This window comes from Colius striatus, chromosome 1 (assembly GCF_028858725.1).
Source record: "Colius striatus isolate bColStr4 chromosome 1, bColStr4.1.hap1, whole genome shotgun sequence".
NCBI lineage: Eukaryota > Metazoa > Chordata > Aves > Coliiformes > Coliidae > Colius > Colius striatus.
The window spans coordinates 156,690,601-156,712,256 of NC_084759.1; the positions used below are offsets into that span (position 1 = coordinate 156,690,601).

General features: G+C 47.5%; 2 protein-coding genes across 2 annotated transcripts in view; one reads left to right on the forward strand and one right to left on the reverse strand.

The window, feature by feature from the left end:
- On the forward strand, positions 1–5,869 carry ARL1 (ADP ribosylation factor like GTPase 1). The gene is made up of 6 exons (XM_062014940.1): positions 1–232; positions 1,406–1,543; positions 2,880–2,961; positions 3,691–3,802; positions 4,873–5,051; positions 5,479–5,869. Exons 1-6 carry the CDS (start codon positions 229–231, stop codon positions 5,507–5,509), a joined length of 546 nt encoding a protein of 181 aa, XP_061870924.1. The 5' UTR covers positions 1–228; the 3' UTR covers positions 5,510–5,869.
- Positions 5,870–6,993: 1,124 nt separating this feature from the next.
- The window catches only part of UTP20 (UTP20 small subunit processome component), a 64,075-nt gene continuing 49,412 nt past the window's right edge, over positions 6,994–21,656 (reverse strand). The window contains exons 46-62 of the mRNA XM_062014928.1: positions 21,053–21,219; positions 19,986–20,127; positions 19,593–19,709; positions 18,726–18,896; positions 17,844–17,972; positions 17,268–17,378; positions 16,490–16,569; positions 15,751–15,820; positions 14,551–14,733; positions 13,488–13,619; positions 12,141–12,273; positions 11,023–11,222; positions 10,612–10,683; positions 9,649–9,921; positions 8,827–8,953; positions 7,711–7,856; positions 6,994–7,366 (exon numbers count right to left, since the gene is read on the reverse strand). Of these exons, the coding sequence (XP_061870912.1) occupies positions 7,211–7,366; positions 7,711–7,856; positions 8,827–8,953; positions 9,649–9,921; positions 10,612–10,683; positions 11,023–11,222; positions 12,141–12,273; positions 13,488–13,619; positions 14,551–14,733; positions 15,751–15,820; positions 16,490–16,569; positions 17,268–17,378; positions 17,844–17,972; positions 18,726–18,896; positions 19,593–19,709; positions 19,986–20,127; positions 21,053–21,219 (2,409 nt within the window). The 3' untranslated portion in view covers positions 6,994–7,210. The remainder of the gene's footprint in view (positions 7,367–7,710; positions 7,857–8,826; positions 8,954–9,648; positions 9,922–10,611; positions 10,684–11,022; positions 11,223–12,140; positions 12,274–13,487; positions 13,620–14,550; positions 14,734–15,750; positions 15,821–16,489; positions 16,570–17,267; positions 17,379–17,843; positions 17,973–18,725; positions 18,897–19,592; positions 19,710–19,985; positions 20,128–21,052; positions 21,220–21,656) is intronic.

A 21,656-nucleotide genomic window follows, 5' to 3' on the forward strand; every position in this document is an offset into this window, starting at 1 on the left:
ATGGGAGCCCTGCGATCAGCCCTTCCCGTCCCCGCCGAGGGCAGGCGCCGTCCCGACTCCGTGTCGAAACGGCGAGGCGGCGGAAGGAGCGGGGGCGGGAGAGCTTCGTTTACCCGCCGCGGCGTTCGACGTGGAGCCTGCGAGCTGTGGTGCCTCGGCGGTGGCAGGGCCAGCGAAACGGACCGCACCGCACCGGAGCCGGGCGCAGTGCCCGCGTAGCGGCTCGATATGGGTGAGGAGCGGACCGTGGCGCCGGGGGGAGGGATCCCGTCCCTCCCCACACGCCCTCCCGCTCGCGCCGGCAGCCTGTGGAGACGGGGGGAGGCCTCGGGAGCGGGGCAGCCCAACGGGTCTGTGAGGAAGCAGGCGGCAGGAGAGGAGGCTGTCGCCTCCTGAGGCCGCTGGCCGCCGGCCTTCAGCCCGATCTCGTAGCGGGGCCCGCCGGGTTCCGGGCGCTGGTGCGGGGCTGCCGAGGCGGCGCTGCGGAGGCGCTGGGCGCCAGCGCTGGCAGCCGCTCGTCACAGCCCGCGCGGGGGGACTCGGGAGCAGCGCGGCGCGCCTGGTCACCCACGGGAGTGCGCTTGTACTCCCGCGGCTTGGCCGAATCACTCTGATTCACATACGTAACGCGTTCCGAATTAGGATTTAACTTGGGAAAGGTGTTTTGAAGAATAGTAGAATATTAGGAAGCCCTAGATCTAGGGGCTGATTAATATACGTCTGCCCTATTACAGATGGCATTTGAGCAGTGTTTTAGCGTGAGAAAAGCATATTCGAGTATAAAGAGGTACCGACTGAAAGAGTTACCGCCTCTGAGGCCTCCACAGATAACCACAGTAGCCTTCTATTTGAAACGTTTCTACTGAAACGTGTTTTGCAGATGAGTTCTGTTAAGGTTATTTGTCTGTCTCTTGGTAAGCAGTGTCTTGAGCAGCACTATGAAAACTGTCAACAGATGGTTGTGCTGGTGGTTTTTCTGATGGGATGGGCTTAGAAGAGGTGAAGCAACCTCTTAACAGTCTGACTTCCATCTTGTGCATAAGCATGCAGCTCAGTGCTCCCTCCTTTCCCTGAAAAGGCATATTTATCACCAAAACCTCTTTCAATAGGATTTTTGTTGCAAATCTTCTCTAAATTGCCTTTTCTCTGGTATATTTATCAAATATGATCCTGGCTTGTTCAGGGCATCATTATCTTTTAGAGGGTTTAGATGGATTTGCAAAATTATTGTTTAGCATTAGATTTATCTGTTATAAAAATAACTGGAAAACAATGTCATTGTTACTGGCTTAGAGTGTAACTCTTCTTTCTGGACTTAAACATCCAGCAGGCACAAATCAGATATTAATCTGGCCACAAGAATGTTAGGTGATATTGAAATGTCTTTCTGTTCTGCTTTTTGTAGGGGGCTTTTTCTCCACCATCTTTTCCAGTTTGTTTGGAACTCGAGAGATGAGGATTCTCATTCTGGGACTGGACGGAGCAGGAAAAACAACCATTCTCTACCGGTTACAAGTTGGAGAAGTTGTTACCACTATTCCAAGTAAGTGCTCAGTCCCAGAGTGAAAACGGACTATTTGCCAGTAACTCTTAAGCTTTGTCAGGTGAACTCACTCTCTGCTTCCTTCATAAGCAAAAGGGCCTTACTTTGTGGGAGCCTTGTGATGTTGGATGTAAGAACTTTCAATGTGCTACCCAAGTACTGCATAAATAAATGTTTTATGCTGCCTTGTTGAATCCAGAAAGTATTTGACCTTGAGATTGTTGCTGTGATTTTTGCAGGCTTTTTTTGATAGGTAAATGTTCAGTAAATGGTAACTAGACTATAGGAGGAAGTTTTTGTCTTCAAATATAGATATAATGTGAATTCTAGAGGTCACTGTTACCATCCCCCAAAAATGTTACATAGGATGATGTTAGTGAATCAAATCTATTTAATGCCTTTTTTTTTACAAAGGTCTTCAGTTTGTTACATACACACTTCTGTTTATTGCAGAGGAAAAGAAATCAAATGGTTTAACTTTATGTTGTGTAGGAAGTGGAACCAAACTCAATGTGAGGTCTCATGGAAGGAGATGATGCTTATTTACAAAACTGTAACTGATTTCACCAGTTATCTTCTTAGCATTTGTGCAGCTACACCCGCCTCTGCCAACACCCTGATGCGTGTGCCAAAGGGGTCTGGCTAGGATTGCTCTGTAATGGGAAGGAGAGGTGCTTGGCTTTTGAGCCCCTGTCGTGGCTTTTGGATTCCTCCTGAATGGCCACAATAAATTGTCTCTTTTTGACCTTTTAGAAGCCAGCAGTTCACTGTGTCATCATCCTTCTGCCCTGGGGTTTTGCAGACTTCAGCCTCCATAAATTTTAGGCAGTCTGCATCCATTGTTAGCTTCACTGTGTTATGTTTCTCTGGGCTGGCTGGAAAAGGAATGACAGAGGTGATATGTTGTAACCTTACTGCCATCTTCCAGATACCACAACATTACCTTTTCTGCTGAGCAGCTGGTTCTGCTGTGGTCTCATGAGAGCCCAGACCCACCACGAAGGACGTGTTCTGTAGTGTTATATTGGTGTCACTTGTGTATTTGGTTATCAGTCATCCTTTCCTTTAACCCTTGCTCTGTTTCTTGTCATGATTTAATTTTTACCAACATTAGCATTTGTTACAAATCTCAGTGATAACTTCACAACATTTTACCTCTGAACAACAAAAAATTACCCTATTACTTTGAGCCCTGAATATTTGTTGAGGTCATTTCCCAGATGGCCTGAACTTGCAGCTACTGAGAATTTCCAGGCCTGAAAATTTTGAAGTGCTGTTGTGGTCTTCAGAAAAAATAAAGAAAACTCACCAATGAAATTGTTTAATTCTGTTTCAGCCATTGGCTTCAATGTTGAGACAGTGACGTACAAGAACCTGAAATTTCAAGTCTGGGACTTGGGAGGACAGACAAGCATAAGGTAAGGCATCTCTAACAAGATACCATTAAATTTCTCTAAAATGTGCAAAGTTCTTGGAATGCCAATGGCTGGCCCTTCTGAAAATGTGTTCTTTTCAGTGTTAAAAGCAGCCTGTTGTCAGGAGAGTGCTTTCATCTGACAGAATTCAGTTAGTGATGGGAATGTTTTCACTTGCATACAGTGCTGCTTTGAAAAATTGTAGTGATCTCTTCCGTACCCCCGTGGAATCTTTTTGTGATCCCTTTGAGTGCCGGGTATAGGATGCTAGTTAATAAGGTGCAGGTTCCATCCCTTTTTCATTTCAGTAAGATAATTTAGAAACAAGGAGTTTGTTTTGATCCTTACTCCTTGCCTGTATGAATTAGTCCTTTGAGATTTCTCTGCTTGTCCTTCTTTGGTGACCATAATGATTATCTATGGCAGAAGCTTTTGTGTTTAAACTTCCTTTGCATCCCTGTCCTTCAGTTAAGGACCTGGTGTCCTGCAGGCTGATTCCTAAATAAATCTGTCCCTGGTACTTCTGTCCTTTGCTTGCTTTCAAACTGTTGTCCTCTGTCGTCCTCTCTCCTTTCTGCTATCAAGAGTATTTGTACTGTCCCTTTTTTGTAGCCTCTTGCAGATACTGTCAGCTTGCCTCCTGACAGTTTTCAGTTCCTCTGGGTAATCGTGTTCTTATTATCTGTCTAAAAAGTGGAAGTTACTTGACTGGCACTTCCTTCTCCTCTGCAGGCCCTATTGGCGGTGTTACTATTCAAACACAGACGCAGTCATTTATGTAGTGGACAGCTGTGATCGGGACAGAATTGGCACTTCAAAATCAGAGCTTGTTGCTATGCTAGAGGTAAGAAAACAAGGAGAATGACCATTACCAGTAGAAGAGAAATGGAGAGATTCAAATCCTCATTTGGAGCAAAAATGAAATTTGATTTAGTGAATCAAGTGAAGCTCAACTTAACTTGTGAAACTTCATTCCTCAGAGCAGGCCTGTGCAATGCTCCTGCCTGAGAAACACCAGTCACTCGAAGTATTTAACAGTTCCCTGCAGCACTGTCTGGGCAGCAGGTTAGAGAATCATAGAATCTTTATGGTTGGAAAAGACCTTTAAGATGATCAAGTCCAACCAGTCACCACACACTGCCAAGCCCCCTTACTAAACCACGTCTCTCAGTACCTTAGCTACGGAGCGTTTGAGTATCTCCAGGGATGGGGACTCCACCACCTCCCTGGGCAGCCCATTCCAATGCTTAACAACCCCCTCAGTGAAAAAGTTCTTGCTAATCTCCAATTGAAACCTCCCCTGGCGCAACTTGAATCCATTTCCTCTAGTTCTGTCATTCATTACTGGAGGGAGATTGACCCTCACCTCACTACAACTCCCCTTCAGGTAGCTGTAGAGAGTGATCTTATCTCCTTTCAGCCTCCTCTAGGCTACTCCACAGGTGTAATTACCTGTGGAAAATCTGTATCTCTGCAAGGACAGCTGCTCTGCCCTTCAGTGGTGGCAAAATCAGGCTCTGAAGTACTAACTGGAATTAGTATCCTACTCTCTTTTGAAGCTGTAGAACAGGGTAATATGAGTAAAAAGATAAGTTGAACAACACTTAATGGGGTTTTTTTCCCTTCAAATTCTTGCAGGCTCCTTGCCATGCCTTGTTAAATCCAGCTACCAGCCTGTTTCACACATGGACAGACTTAACAGGCCAAGTATTGAAATTGCTCCTATGTGGTGTATCATACTGGAGTTAAAAGTAAATACCATTCTTAATTTTCTAAAGAACAAAAGCCAGCACACTGAAAATGGTTGAAGGCTGCTAAAGTTTCTTTTCATTCTGTGGGTTTTCTCTGTTTTAAATTCATTTAAAAGTCTCTGTAGCAACTTGTACAGTTCCCCTTATTTTTTTTTTTTGTTAGGAAGAAGAGTTGAAGAAAGCTATTTTGGTGGTGTTTGCAAATAAGCAGGACATGGAGCAGGCCATGACTCCCACTGAAATGGCAAATGCACTTGGCTTACCAGCTTTGAAGGACCGAAAATGGCAGATATTCAAAACCTCAGCAACTAAAGGCACGGGGCTCGATGAAGCAATGGAATGGTGAGTAACAGTCTTAATTTTGCTGGCTTCACAAAAAGTTCCACTTAAATATAAGAAAAAACTATTTCACTGTGAGGGTGAGGGAGCCCTGGCACAGGCTGCCCAGAGGGGTTGTGGAGTCTCCTTCCTTGGTGGTCTTCAGGACCCGCCTGGACATGTTCCTATGTGACCTGATCTAGGTGAACCTGCTTCTGCAGGGGGTTGGACTGGATGATCGCTAAAGGTCCCTTCCACCCCCTACCATTGATTCTATGATTCCTCAGAAAAATAGCTTTTACCCTCCTTCTTTTTGAAGACCACATCTGTGGAAAGTCTGTTTGACCTAAAAGACAAGAGTCCACGTTAGAAGAATGCTTAAGTTTCCCCTGAAAGTATTTCAACACCATGGAAAAGACTGTTCAGTCAACATACATAACCTTCTCTCTAGGTTGGTGGAGGCCTTGAAGAGCCGGCAGTGAGCAGAAGCCAACCCTTCCAAAGAAGTTTCAGCTGTTTCTATCTGACATCCCTCTTCCTGCAGTCAGGTACTTTCAGGCCACAACTGCTTGTAAATAGGACAGATTTGACTCTTGAAAGGTGGATGCCTCTCTTGAATTGTAAAACTGAACTAGGTGAAGGTCTGTGTACATGACAATATTCCATTTCTGTCTTTCTGTTTAAGCAATGTACTTATGTTAATTTGTATGAAAGTCTTACGGGCTGGGAAAAGGTTTTTTTGGTGTTGTGTCCCCACCCCCCACCCTACCTTCAGTGGTTTTAAGTCCAAGTGGCCACTGTGTTTGTGTAATTAAAACACTAATAAAATCTGGAACTGTCAACTGTACTTGTAGGAGTGGTGGTTGCTTGAGGCTGCTTGCTTACAGAAACAAGTCCAACTGCTGCTAGTTCTAACAGCCATGCTACTAAAAATTTAAAGAGGTTTCTTTATGCTGCTCCTGTTACATTTCAGAATCCTTCAGTGTAGATAACACTGTTGCAATGCAGTACAGCCAACAGTGAGAAAGAGCTGTGAACAGAGCCTGGGCTTAGTGAAAGGAAATGTCAGCAGAAGCCATCTCCTGCCCTGATACAACAGAGACCTAATTTGCATTTAACTTCCACCTGTTTCCCCCCCCCCCCCCAGTCTCTTTACCTCCTTCCTGCCTGAAGAGCTCAGGGGGGCAGGGAATGGGGGTTTCAGTCAGTTTGTCTCTCCTCAGGGCAGGTGCGCTCCTTGCTGATCCTCCCTGCACCTCCATGGGGTCCCTCACACATGGGGCAGCCCTGCACGGGCTGCTCTGACATGCATTCATCCCAAGGGCTGCAGCTCCTCTCTGCCTCTCGTGTGGGGCTGCTCTGTGGCCCACAGGCTCTCCAGCACGGCCTGCACCATGGCCACCTCCTCACACAGTCCCTCGCCCATCTGGGTGCACTCACCCAGAGCTGCTGGCAACTCTCAGTCCTGCCATGGCCCTGCATGGGTTGCAGGGGCACAGCCTGCGTTCTTGCCACATGCTACAGGGGGATCTTTGGTCTGGAGCTCCTCTTTCTCCTTTGTTGACTTGGGGGCCAGATGGTCACGTCCATCTTGTCTCCCTCCTTTCACCTCCGGCTGCAGATTTCCCTTCTTAAATAGTGATGGCAGAGGTGCCTGACGGGCTGGCTCAGGGCCAGACGTGGGTCCAACTCCAAGCCAGGGGAGGTTCTGAGAACAGGTAGAGGCTACGACTGCAGCCCCCTCCCCTGTGGTCAAGAAAAACAAACAGCTCCACACAAACCCAACACAACCTGTACTCACAGCTTTGCCAGAAGTGACAGTTCAGTTGCTCAGTACAGCTGCAGAAACTGAAAGACAAGCTGAAGTGAGGAGGCAGTTTTCTCTCTAGGGACAAGGATGGTCACAGCCACACAGCACATAAGCGAGTCTTTGAAAAATGGAAGTCAAATTTAATATAAAAGACCATGATGGTTGTCCATTCAACTGTACATGCTCTGGTAACTATACAAGTTGGGAAGAGAACAAAAGAGCTTTTATTTCAGATCCTAGGTGAAAAAGAGGACAGGAAAAAAAACCCTAATAAATATGTAAATACCTTTTTTTCCCCCTTTTAAAGCAGTGATTAGTTCTTTAGCTCTAAAGTACTTTTCATAAATTAACCCTCCTGGAGGGAAAAGCCTTTTCATTCCACCATGGCTAAATCTTTCAGTGCATGGCTTCGAGGTCTCTTGGCCTTGTAGGTAGGGCGCAGCAATTCTATTTTTCTCTTCCTCGTTTCCGCTTTATTCTTGTGTCTCTTCAGCTTCTTCCTGGCAGCAATGTCAGGGTTTGCTACGGTCTGGAGAGAAACAACAAAGTTTGTTTGTTTAGTCACAACTGACAGCTGCCCCTGTAGCCACCAGATACTTGTGAGAAATGGTGGCTGCTAAGAACATGCAGATTTCCTGAGGCTCCTCTGAACCCAGGGCACAGGGCTTACACCTGCTCCTCAGGGAAGTCACTGACAGTCACGGACAGCCAGAACCTGATCCTCAACAGTTCTTTGGGAAATTAATGACATTTCTTCAGAAATGAAACTGTCCTAATTCAGGATAAAGGTCTTCCTCAAACTCACCTTCCTGGTCAGCTCCCAAGCCTTTAGGGAAACACTTCCCCCCCCCAGAAGAGAAAGCAGACTCTTACCTGCAAAGCCCTCTGCTTTTTCCTCATTGCTCTCTTCTGATTGGCCTGTTTCTGCACAGAAGAAAAGGCAAGCGAAAAAGCCTCCAGTCCAACCAACTTCTTGAGCAGTTCTATGATTTCTTGGGAAAGGTTCTTCAACGTTGGATCTAATAAAACAAAATTAACTTGCCTAATCTTGCCAGCAGATGGAATGAAAGCCAAGAGCCCAGTGAGGATTCTTCTTTATTAAAGGATGACTGTGCTGAATTGTAGAATCGCAGAATAGTTTGTGTTGGAAGGGACCTTAAAGGTCATCGAGTTCCAGCCCCCTGCCATGGGTAGTGACACCTTCCATCAGATCAGGTTGCTCCAAGCCCCATCCAACCTGGCCTTTGACACTTCCAGGGATGGGGCGTTCATAGCCTCTCTAGGCAACCTGTTCCTGTGCCTCATCACCCTCACAGGGAAGAACTCCTTAATATCTTACCTAAATGTACCCTCTTTCAGTCTAAAGCCATTACCTCGTATCTTGTCCCTACATGCCCTTGTAAAAAGTCTCTCTCCATCTTTGTCTTAAGGATGGCTCCCTTTAGGCACTGGAAGGTTGCTGTAAGGTCGTGCTGGAGCCTCTCTTCTGAACAACCCCAACTCAGCCACCTTGCACCCTCCTGTGCTCTGTGGTAACACTGCAGGGCTGCTGTAAAGCACACCCTGCGTTACATGAAACCTGGCACACGCCTCGAACCAGAGGGCATGGCTCTTCACACCCCTAAACCTCACCGCAGGGCTAACACAGCGGTTCAGAACTCAACACACAAGGCAAAAGCCTTTTCTGGCTTCCTTAAGCCCCACGCTCTCCCCCTCTCCTCAGCAAGGACCCCTTACCATCCTGAGGCCACCCTTGATGATGCTTTTCCCACTACATCATATGCTTAAGCTTTACCTGCTTGCACGCAGGAGCTGCCAACTCCCACTCTCCTCCCTTCCTGCTGTTTTGCTTGGACTGCAGCAGGTAAAATTCTCTGCTCACAGTACCCATGGCTCAACAGGCCAAAAGCAGGACTGGCAGCCTGTGTGCAGAGGCAGAGCTCTAACAGAGGTTCTTCCCTGCGGGTCCTTGCGAGGGATGTCACTCACCTTGCTCTGCGTAGGTGCTGTTCAGCTCCCTGTACAGAGGGGTGAGAACTGTTGGAAGGTAGGGCGTGATCCTGTCTTTGCCCAGATCCACTGAGATTGCTCCCAAGAACTTAAAGATGCAGCTTCTCTGCAAAGGAATGTGTGAGACGTGACGTGAGGAAGGCTGGAAGGAAGCTGCCTGACTGCTACGCAAGTGCTGTGCATCCCTGTTCAACACCCGAGGTGTTGTTTCAGACACCAGAGCCAAGCTCATGGCTCTTACAAGGTCTCACTGCAGCCAAGTACAGCCCTGAGCCGAGACACAGCCCCAGGGGAGCTGTGAAGGCAGGAGCTGTGACTCCACAGAGTTGGCAGCTGTTAACACTTGGAGAAACAGGCTTGTTCTCATCCTCCTGTACTGAGGCACCTGAAGATGTGTGAGCTCACCCTCTAACTTTGCACCATGGGGAACCACAGTGCTCTTCCTCATGCTCTCCCACTGCCTCCCCTTCTCCTAGCAAGTAACGTCACCCTGATGTTCCCCTATCTGCATAAACCCAGCACCCCGGGGCTTTCAAAGGCACTGCTCTGTCCCCTTCAGCTTGGTGCCTTTGGCTTTCCTACTCCACTACCCCACATGAAGGCTGGAAGCATCAGCATAGAGAAGGAGACTGGCACAAGCCTCAGAATCCCAGACTGACACTTGTTGTTTCTTTGGCACTTGGCTTCAGCACCAGCTCCCAGCAGCCCCTGCATCTGGTCCCCTGGCAGCAGACAGCCAGAGCAACACTGCTCTGTGAATGCCTCCCACATCAAAAGCAGTTGCTCTAACCCTGTCCTTACCTTTAAAGGGACCTTGGGGGAATATGCTGCTTCTCGCTTTGCCATGAGAGAGAGCTTCTTCATTAACCACAGCAGTGTGGCTGGCTGGCCTTTCTCTTCTGTGTCCTCTCCTTCTGCCTCTCCTTGAGCAGAAACAACTTTCTCTTCCTTATCTTCGGAGTCCTCTTGCTCTTCTGCTTCACAGCTGAGTTCTCCTTCAGCCTCTTTGCCACTTTCTGAGGCAGGGGCTAGCAAGTAAACAACTTTGGCCACAAAAAGCAAATTCTTTATAACCTGAAGTGTGAGAACAGAGTTAGTTGGTCACTGTGGGTGCACCAAGGCATTTAAGAGCCAATGCTAGATCTGAATCTGCTAACCAAAAGCTGTAAAACAGCTTCACCCACTACCTCGAGAGCCGTGGGACAGCATGTTACTTCTAACAGGACCCCCTTCAACAGCCTCCTGCAGTTTGGGAGACTCCCTGGGAGTTACTGGGCCTTTTGGGCTCCAGCACTTCCTGAGACAAGGCTGTTCCTTTCATCTTCTACACCTCTGGCACTGCCTGGCTGTCCACAAGGAAATCTCTGATCAGGTTCATGAGACCTTCGAGCAACAGCATCAAGGTGGGCCAAATGCTCCCTGCAAACAGCCAAGGCTCCAGTGCAGCTGCAGGGAACCAGCACCTGGATCCCTGCTCAGGGATGCAGCTGCCCAGCCTGCTCCAGCATGGGCTGCAGGGTCAGACTCAGTCCCTGGCAGAGGGGAGCCCAGTCCTGCCCGACTTGGTGCCATCTCCCAGTCCTCCCAGCAGCCCCACACCGCAGGGGCTTCTCAGACAGGCGCCTGCGCAGGTGCCCCAGGCACGGAGCAGCTGTCCCCGTGCTCAGCATCTGTCCTGAGCCAGCACCAGCCACAACTAATGCTCCCTCACTTAAAGAGCTGCTCTGTGCTCTCCTGCACCCCTGGGTCTGCTCCTGCTCTTACCTGCTCTCCCAAAGACAGGTCCAGGAACTTGGACTGCAGCTGATGGCAGAATGCAAACACGAGTTCCTTCATCTGGGGAGAGCACAAAGGAGATGGAAATTACTCTGTGGAAGGGAGCCAGTAGCAGAAACTCAAAGCAGCGTCTCACAGTCACCAAAGGGGATTCCGAGGGGAGGCCAAGGGATCAATTCAGCACAACTCCTGCCTGCACACTGAGCCTAGAGGGGAATCTTTGTGCTGATGAGAAGGCCCCAGAGAAGCCTCTACCAGCAGCAGAATGCTCTAGAGGATCAGAATTAGGCAGCAGACAAGCAACTACAAGAGAAACACTATATAGCAAACTGTAACCTTTAAGTCCCAGCCAGGGAATGGACATGGGCAAGGAGGAAGGAGGAGTATAGACATCGCTACCTTTTTGTCCAGTTCAGCAGTCAAGAAGACTGTGGCTGCAGATAGCTCTGCTGACTTCTTTTTCCTCTTCCCTGCCTTTCTGTCCCTCCACTCGTTGACAAGGTCTTCAGGCTTGTAAGACGCAAACAACAAGCCAAAGATCTCAGTAGCTGTGAGCCAGACCCAGCTGTGAGGATACCACAGGTGAGATTGGACATGACCTGGGGGAAAGAAAACCTCTTTCAGCATGGGAGCTGCTCCAGTGAGAGCAGCAAAAGAACCAGGTCCCACTAAAAACGATCACATATGATAAATAAGTGAAGGAAATGAACTGTCCTTCTCTGTTCACAATGTGCCCTCTCGTCTCATCTCTGTCCAAGTTGCACATCACTAAGCAGCCCAGGATTTACAAGGGTTCTCTCTTATCTCACTCAAGGCACCTGGCAGCCTGAACTCTTCATAGAATGAATCACAGAATGGTAGGGGTTGGAAGGGACCTTTAGAGACCATCTAGTCCAACTCCACTGCAGAAGCAGGTTCACCTAGATCAGGTTGCATAGGAACATGTCCAGGCAGGTCTTGAAGACCTCCAAGGAAGGTCCCCTTCATAAGACATTACCCAACCACAGCCAGGCTTTGCGATAGCAGCAAATGAAGCAATTTGAAAAACAAGGCAACAAGATGCCAAGAAACCAGCCTGACATGTTCCATCTCACTCGTAGGGACGTTGCTTGGATCAAACGACCTCCAGGCCCCAGGATCCCAGCAGACACACGGTATTTACAGCATCGTTACCGCGTGTCGTTGCTTGCTGGCTGCTGTGGATGAACTCCTTGAGAACAATCTCATCTTTCCAGCAGAACGGAATGGTTTCATGCAAGAGGATGTAATTATGGCCAAGTGTGCAATAGTTTGCATTTATTTGCTCTTGGGATAATGGAAAACAGACAGAGGGTGTGTTGTTTCCATTGACCATGTAACCTTTCCCACTGCCATTGCCTCTGGCTGCCCGGTAGCTGCCATGGACTGGCATTCTGCAGCACACAAACCTTGTACAGCAAAGTTCAGCTGTTTACATGAGGCTGTGAAAAACAAAGACTCTTCCTTGTAGCACAGCCACAACAATTCCTGGTACTTACCCCAGATTTTGCTCACAACATCACTGTTCTTGGTTGACTGAATCAAGTTGCACTCTGTGATTAGCTTTGTTACTAGTACAAGAAAGCTGAATAGAAGCCTGTCTGCAGCCTTTTCCTCCTCCTCTTCAGTTATCTAATAAAATCAGCAAGTCAAGAAAGATGCTTATGAGAACCTGGAAAGACAGTGCTCATTTACCTCACTAGATGAAATTTCAAATCAGCCCTGCAAAGAATCAGAAGACTGACTTGTACCCAATCCCCAAAACAAACAGAAGAGAAGCACTGCCACTAAAGCATCACCTCTGGAGACTGAAGCTCTGCACTGTGTTTTCCTAAATGGCTTTCAGGTTCTCACCCTGCCTAGGACCACCAGCTGCTTTGGGAGCACCAGTCAGAGCTTCACCTACACATCGCAGCACACGGGGCCATGACACTGATTTTCTCCTCACTGCTCATATTTTATTTTCCTCTCTTTCCAATTCACATACCCTGAAGCTCTCCTCCTCACTTGCTGCTCAAGAGTTGCTTTTGCACATTGGTGATACATGTGGCTGCTCCCCAGGTGCGGTGCCTGGGATCCCTTTGTGGGGATCACACGCCAAACAGAATCTGAGGCAGCCTTGTTACTCTGAGTTAATCGGGCACTAGGAAGACTTTTCATAAAACAAACCCATGGTCTGAAGCACAGGAAAGGAGCTCCTTTGAAAGGTAAAGCTGTGGATAACACTGCACAAAGCAGAGAGTCACGCTCCTGGTCCTCCAGGCCCACACACTTCTCTGAGCTAGCAGACATCTCCCACTGAAACAGACGTTGTCAGTGGGACTGTTGGGCTCTTTTCCAACTAAACAACCCATCCCAGTGCTACCTGTGCACCCTGCTACTCTTGTTGATGGTGGCTTTTACAACTCTCCTTTAAACACAAAACCAGAAGACGCTTCTCTCCTGTCACTGCAGGAAAGACCAAAAGCAGGGAAAGCTACCTCGACATCCATACTGCTCCCTGCTGTCCACCCTCCAAGTCACAGGGGTAAAACTCAAAAGCCTGAGACTCAAGGAATCCCTTCCACCCACAGCGATCTTGGTAAAGGCTGGGGCAAGAAGCAGTGCCTCTGCTCAGGCCAGGTGGCTTTGCAAAGTTCCTTTGTCCCTTGTGCTGTGAAACATGACATCAAATTTGGGTTTACAGACAAAACCCCACGGTTCTAGGTCAGCGAGGTCGCCTTCAGAACAAACATATGCATTTTGTGTCTTTCCTCAGCCCCAAACCGTAGGTTGAATCTCTCCCCTTTTTCCATGTTCTTAACCCTCTTTCCCCAAACCTCACACATGGGGAAAACTTTACTTACGTTTTCAAATTTCACTGGGTTGATTTCCTTTTCAACCAAGGCGAGGACAGCTCTGAGCCGCCGTTCAAACATCACTCCCTCCACTTCCACAAACAAACCGCACGCTTGGGCAGCCAACCTCCTGTGTGCACTCTGCCAACAGAAACAATACCAACCCTTGATACCTCTTGATAATCGAATCCTGCAGCTTCTGTGTGCAGGAGCTGGTGGCAAGCCCCACTTTTGCCTGCAGCATCCGCAGAGAAGCTGGTTTTCAGAGTACTGTTGAAAAAGGAGATGCTCCCAGCTAGGGATAAAAATGCCTGGCAGCACAAGTTCTCTCTGGAAACACCCTAAAACGGAATGCTGAAAGGCCTTTTCCAGCCCCATTCCCATCTGCAAAGCTCTGGGGGCTACTTTGCACTCTTGGGTTCTTCACAGCAAGAGGCTGCTGGCTCACAGCTGCAAACCAGAACTGAGCACACTGGAGATGAAAAGGATCGAGTGTTGAACAACACCTACTGCACTAGAATAGAGGGATGGAACCTGAGGCCAGTTTGAGAATAACTCAACGTCCAGGCACCCAGATAAAAATGGGAGACCTGTGAGACTAAGTTTGCCAGCTGCTGGTGACAGAAAGAAGCAAGTCTGAGCTAATGACAGCACAAAATGCCAATTACTGGGATCAGAAGATCTTTAAGGTATTTGCTCAAATGTTTAACCCAAGCAAAGACTACACCTGGTCAAATACCTGAGCCCCAGGAGGAGCTGTAAGAAAGCAGCACAACGTAGCTGGGAGGTCTGGAGGCTGACCTACAGCTGCAGCACTTCCTTAAATTTGTGCTGCTACATGCAGCTGTATCATTTCTTCCTCTTCTTACAAGCAAGAGCTATGATGCTGAGCACAGCTTGAGAGAACTTTTATTCTGAGCAAAATCTTGCTCATACTCCTTTCCTTAAACCACGACGTCAGGCGTAACTGAACCTGCCAATCAACTAGACCTTGTATTAGCAATCTCTTGCTTGCCTTCATCTCATTCAGCCCTCAAAGTCCCCCCCAAACAGTGAAAAGACCAAAGAGTACCTTTGTGCTGCGAAACCACTCTGTGACCAGGGAAAACATCAGATCTTGTTTTTCCTTGTTTATCTTACTGAGGAGGGATTTACATGTCAAGGCTGCCATCTTTTTGCATTTGGCAGAGTCGTCATTTATCATCATCATGCAAAGAGAGAGAAAAAACAGCCCGCAGTATTTGTGGAGGAGATCCTAGAAAGAAACAGCCATTAGTCAACCAACTGCACAGCCCCAAGGAGCTCCTGGCATTTAAAGAGGAAAAGAGGGGTGTTTGCTGTACTACATCCAGGGCCGTCAGCCCTGAGGGGAGTCCATGCCAGGGCAGGTGAACTGCAAGGCGGGATGAAGCAGCACACAGGGGGTGCCCCAGCTGGCAGCCCTAGCCCTGCTCTCACTGATTAGCTAAAGTGTCCCAGAGGCAGCAACTTGTCAAACCTTGAAGGGTGTTCTCACTCTCACTGAAACATGCACAAGTCCCTCACCACTGCAGCAGCCACAGGCCCACAGGCCCTTCTTCCACAGACAGCAGCTCTTTGCTACTATTAAGTTGCCAGGAACTATTAAATATCAATATATCGGATATCAAATCTAACCAGGCAGTGGTGAAGCACAGCTTACTGTGCAGAATTTCTCTTCCTTCCTCCCAAACTCTCCCTTGATTGCACTCCTCTCATTTCCTGAATGCTCAGCCAAGCTCCAGCTGCAGAGCTTCAAGGCAGCTGAGCGTTTCACTTATGTTATCCTGCAGGGCTGCACGGTTATTCTTCAGCTTTCGTTTTTGATCCAGCCTGCTGAGAAGCCCTCCCTCTCCAGTAAGGCCAACAAACAATGATACAGAACATCACATACCAGTTCAGTCAACAACATCCCTCTGGAATGTTGTTGAAAGAAAAGCCCACAATGAGAAAACTCAAGACTTCACCGTCTATTCATCCCACATTTACTAAACTGGTTGTGTTTCTTCCTGCCATAAATCACCACCACGTGTATCCAAATTCCAGCTGACAGAGCTTTTTAGATAAATAAGTGCTGCAGACTTTCCAGCACATCATTTCTCTTTTGGAGCAAAGCCAGGTTCTTTGGAGATAAGTGAATGTTCTGAGACAACAGGAACTACCAAGCGCTCCCAAAATAAAGTGCTCTGAAAATGCTGTTACTGCAAGTCAAAGTAACTGCTAGAAGCTTGGGACACCAAGGGGTGTTTGTTACCTGTGGAAACATGTCAAGGAGGTATGCAATCATCTCCAGGGCAGACTCCCTTCCAGTTTCATACTCGTACCTGTGAGGAAGTGATTAATAATTAGGGTTGGATTAATAAATACTCTAAAAAGTTGTCGACAATTCACAAGCATGGCCACAGAAACACATCTGACAGGGATCTTTCTAAACAGCTACCAGACCTGGTCTGATACATGGGAGAAGAGAAGCAACAGAGCTCTGCCTCCCAGATAATGGGCATGGAGAGACAAACAAACAGGTGAAAAAGGGCTCCGGCCAACTTGGGTCAGCACTTGTGCTGCTGTGCTGGGGAAGCAGGCGAACCACTGTCACCTCGAGCAAGCAGGGATCCTGCTCAGGTGGAGGTTTCAGGCACACTGCTCCTGAGGAACTGGCACAGTTGATCTCAACTGCAGCTGTGACCATTGTCATGGGACAGCAGCCATATAAATGCACCTTCCTTCATTCTTTCTGGATTTTCTAGTTGACCTGGTTTACAACCAGTCTAGCTGGTTAACCACCAGGCAAACAACAGAACCTTTGCTTATGCAGAAATGAAGAACAAAGCCAGCTGTGAAGCAGGGAAGAAAAAGAAGGGCTCACTTTATCAAACAACCTGTCCCTGAAAAAGGGAGAGGTAGGAAAATGAAGACCTCAGCCACACCCTCTGCCTGTCATAGTTAAACAACAAGGTTCTGTTCTGACAGAGATGTCAGGAACATAAACTCACTCCAGTTGTGCGAGCATGAAATCCAAGTTGGGTTTCAGCTTGTCACCCAGGGGGTAGTCCAGAATGTATTTTAAGTAAATCTGTACAGAAAAACACAACATCACAGAGCAGAGTTACAAGAAACACTCATAAAAGCTTGTAAAAAGGTTATGAAGAAAATGTAGCGATGGAGCAGCAAGTTTATGAGAATCATCCCTTCCAGCCATTCCCGTTACAAAAGGGCCCAACAACTGCTCTCGAGCTCTGTGCCCAGAACAGGATCTGCAGGTGTTTGACAACTGCCAGATCAGTCTTTAGAGTATTAATGCCATTTGCACAGGCTCCTGTTAAAAGAGATTCGTCATCCTTCAAAGTTCATCCTGTAACTATGGAAATGCACCAGTTGGTTACACACAGCTCCTGCTGCTTCTGTATCCCAGTGCTTGGAATAAAACAACCAGTTCTGCCTTTTAGTTGTTTTTAGCTTGGAAAGAATGAGGAAATGATGGGAAGGAAACACGGACTGGTGGAAAATTCTCTTCTGCTGGGATTCAGAGAGGGGCAAGGCTCTTAATTATATGGGCCTAAATGCCTCCAAGGTATGCCCTGACAAGCCATTTACCACTCTGCTGTGCACCACTCACAAGAACTAAGCCAGTCAGAAAACAAGGGGCATGAGAGGGAAATGGGGTTTGGAGGTTCATTAGGGCTAAGGCACATGTCTGTGAGGGCTGGGATGGCCACACTAAGCCCTGTTAGATAGCAGTACATAAAGTGAGAGGCTTTCCACCACACTAACCTGTCTGCACTGTACTCGCACGGGCTCACTCTGCCCTGTGATGGCCAGCTGGGCAACCTTCTGCAGCACATCATCCATTTCAGGGACAATCAGCTTCCTGGATACAATTGCCTAAACATGTGAAAGCACAGCTGGAATCAAGTCACTTTACTCGCACAGTGTGACATACAGCACTATGACCTGGGACTACACTAGTCTCGGATGAGACACTGACACTGACTTTTTAACATCTTGAAATCCAGCCAGAGCAATTTACAATAAAAACAAGAAAGGGTGGCTGACAAATCCATATCTGCTCTTTTGGATGACACAGACCATCTAGGGATGTTGATTCTTTAGCAAAAACACCCTCAGATCCAAATACATCCTCAGATGCACATGCATAAAGTAGCCTCCAAAATAATTTTGAAGAGGGACTACAAGCAGATGTTGCAGCTTTGCTGCTTTTTTGTCCCTTCCATAACAGAGAGCCTTAACAGCATTCGGTGGCCTGTTCCTGACACAGACCATACAGGAGGCAGAATCATTTCCATTCCAGTGGCTCACAGAACCCATACTCCTGCTGCACAGAAATACCTTGAGAAGGCCGAAGGCGGTGGCCTGGCGTGATGAATCATAAATGTCTTCCTCAGCAAAGCCAAGCAACACTTGGAGCTGTTTGCTTGTTATCTGACTCTTTGCATTCTTCACAAGTATTGTTACACACTGCAAAAATCAAATTGCATACTGTCAGTACCCATGAAACAGAAAACAGAAGCCCACACCAAAGCCAGACCCTGTTAGGTTTGAAAAGACAAACTGCCACTCTGAAACACAGTTCTCACTGCATTTTGCTCTCAGCTGGAGACTCTGAGACAGAAAGTGAACACAAGCAAGTACACAAGATCAGACCAGTCCTTGAAACAACAGGGAAAACCCACAGACATCAATTGTGATGCAGGAACACAGACAAGAAGAGGGGAAAATTCTTCTGGCACTGGCACTCAGTGTGAGTTACTGTAACCTTATGATCATGAAGCTGCAATTAATTCAGCAACACATTTAGAAGACATCTACAAGAAGACATTGCATACTGTAGGTGCAGTTCTTACTACTATTGACTGTCCCCTTCCCTCGTCTCACTTCAGCCGCCAGGCTTTACTCCAATGAATGATGGTAAAACCGAGCTATTCCAGAACAAAACTGATGCCCCTCAAAAGACAGGGTGGTAACAAGATACTATCATAAGGAAGAAAAAAGGTAAATATGTTTCTATAAAAACGCTTCTTCAGATCCCAGCTGTGCATTTTTGGGGAGTAAACTTTAAGTTTGCACTTAGGAAAGAATCAACAATTGAAAGAATCAATTTCCACCACTACCTTGTGATCCCCAGACTACAGGAGGGATCTGCAGCTGGAAGAATCCAATTCTACAAAGCTAATCCTAAAGCAGAAGAGAGCAGAACTGGGTCTGACTTACTTTGAAACAGCTCACAACCAGGTGGAAATTCTGGCCTTTGGCTATTCCAGTCTTGGCAAATTCTTTCAGCAAGAGGAAAAGCTGCTTGATTAGTGGCTCCAGATTCGTACTAATAGAAGGCAAAGGGAACTTTAGAATCCACACCAAGGACTGCAGAGCACCAGTTATCACCTGTAAGAAAGAGTCAAAGGATAGTACATCGGTACAATGACACTAAGGGGACCCTCTTCTCACTCTGTTACAGACATGGCCAGGCTATGTGCAACTGTGCTGAAAGGCAATTAGCTAACAAAATCAACCTCCTTCAAACCATCCCTGTGTGAACTAATAGACTTCTCAGTTCTCAGACCCCATATGCCACTCCCTAATTCCCCTAAATTGATTTTACAAGGCATGCCTTCCATTCCCAGGAAACTCAAGGTTTAATAGATTCCCTCCAAGGCTCACTCAAACCCAAAGTTGTGAAAAAGGAAGCTGCCTGTGGTGCTGGGAATGAAGACATTAGAGTTGGATTAAAGGAAACCACAGCTGTGACAACACTGCTCCCAGCAGCCATGGGACCTCGTGGACCTCCTCACAGATGGCCCATGAAGTCTGCGAAGTCGTTGTACGAACATGCTCCAGGAGAACATGTCCATACTTGAACCTGCACTAGGGAAAGAGCATTTGGTCCTCCATCAGCCACAATCCTCCTCCCCCTCGGGATAACCTGTCCTCAAACAACTTCATCTGCACATGTATGAGATCAGGTTTGAAAACTGGATGGCTTTCTCTTCTCTTGCAGATCAAGTGCAAGATGACATTTGTGGGCAGCACTCTTCCCAGCAGAACAGACAGACTAGACAGACTCCAGCTCAACAACTATACCTTGACATCCATAGATTTCAGGCAGTCTATAAGCAGTTGAACAAAAGGGTCTAACATTTCCAAAGCATGCTCCTCAGAAGAATTTACTTTGGACCTCTTCAGGCTCATGTGCAGCAGCTGGCAGAGAAAACACAAGACGGTCATCTCAAAGTCAGGCTGAGACTCGCGTACTTCAAATAAGGTCCCATATTGTTTCAGGTTACAGTAGAATTTATGCAACACCCCAATCAAGTATCTGCAGCAGGCTGAGAACTTTTTTTAGTTCTCAAGAGGCACCACTGGAGTTACCACTAGTTGAGGCTAGTGGCCTTAACATGATATATCTATAAGACCTTCCTTTGAATACTCTTAAACATTCTGATTGCAAAGCTTTGCACCTGAGGAGATCCTTACCCGAAGTCCCGAGTCCACCAAGATGTAGGTGTTGGTCCTGCTGCTGACACGTGCTTTCTGCCCTCCTCTGGTGGGGGTGGGCTGGAGCAGCAGGCAGCTCTCTGGTTGCAGTCGAGGATCTGGAGGAGGGTCAACTTTTTTTCTGAAAAGCAATGTATGGGAAAGGAGAATGTTCAGGTTTCAACCCTGTCCACAAGGGTGAGAGTGAGTTGGTCTGTGCTCAGCTGCTACCCACCTAGCAAGCAAAAGTAGGTCACAGACAGAACACAATGGAATAATGTGAATTTGAGAGCAGCATGGGGACATGACCCTCAGGCTTGGGAACAAAGTCAATATTATGAAGATAACAAAGGCACATACATTTGTATAATGTCCCCACTTGCTGCTTCTCAGTGGACAGACAAAAGTCTGGTAGCCCCATTAAGCAAATACACCTCCCACCACTGTCCACTGCACTTCAGTTACTGATATTTACTTCAGCTTCTGATGGTTGATAAAAACCTGTGCCAGAAGCCTGCAAACAGCTGTCAGACCTTGGAGCAACTCGGCCTATGGAACACAGAAGTGCATGACATCCAGCTTCAGCTCTGAGCAGTGACACAAAGAGATGGAGAGACAACTTGATGGCTCTACCTGACTTCTCCATGAGCACTCAGGTGACAGCGACAGCTCACAGTTTCTCTTGTTTCTGACTCCATGAAAATGTCCAGGACTCCAAGCACCTCCCAGATACCAGTCTGCAGCTCCCTCCTAAACACTACCCTGCGTCCCTTCATCCAAACACCCAAATGCACATACCAGCTTCCCAGATGGTGAAAAAGCCTTAGTGAAGGCCCTGAGCACTGGCAAGAGCAGACTCCTGTGAGCTGAGGAAGTGATTGCTCCCATTTCCAAGCTTTCTCCTTGCCCACTGACTGCTCAAATAATTCAATTGCATTGAAAACAAAAGGCAAATGAAAGCAAGTAAACTCTCATTACAGTTGATTGGTTAGATTTGAGAGCTGACATTTTTGCAAGCAAGGTCCCCAACTGACAGCACACCATCTGGATAACACCCCGGAACTCACTTGGCCTTCTCAGTGAGCAGAGGCAAGTTTTCACTGATGAGACCATGACTGAGGAGGAGGAGGGACTCTGCATTCATGTCTGAATTGAAGATGAGCCCTGTCATGATGTGGCGCAGCGCCTCATGTACCTTACGGACTATCTTCAAGCTTGTGGTGCTCTCCAGAACCTGCAAAGGCACAACCATAAGAGTAAGGAAGGCAACATGAGGGCAGTGATCTGCCATCTGTATTCAGAAACCACGAGAAAAGCCAGAGCAGTTCCTCCCTCATCATCTTCTGCCTGAAGTCCCCAGCTCTACCTGAACAGCATCTCATTGCCTCAGCTGTGTCCCAACATCCCTCCCTTTTTCTTCAGCCTCTTCTCCAACTTCCAGCTAGTTCACCACTAGGACATTCCAGAGCTCATGAGCAAACCAGGGCTCCAGTTCTTCGTAAGCATGCACTCAAAAAAACCATCACTGTACATGGACAGAGCCTGAAAATGTTTTGGTCACATTTCCTTCATGCACAGAAGACCAAACCATAAAGCAGCCTTACAGGACTTTGGAGCTCCAGAATAAATGGCATTAACAAGAGCTGGCAGAGGGAGAGGGCTCCTAGTGGG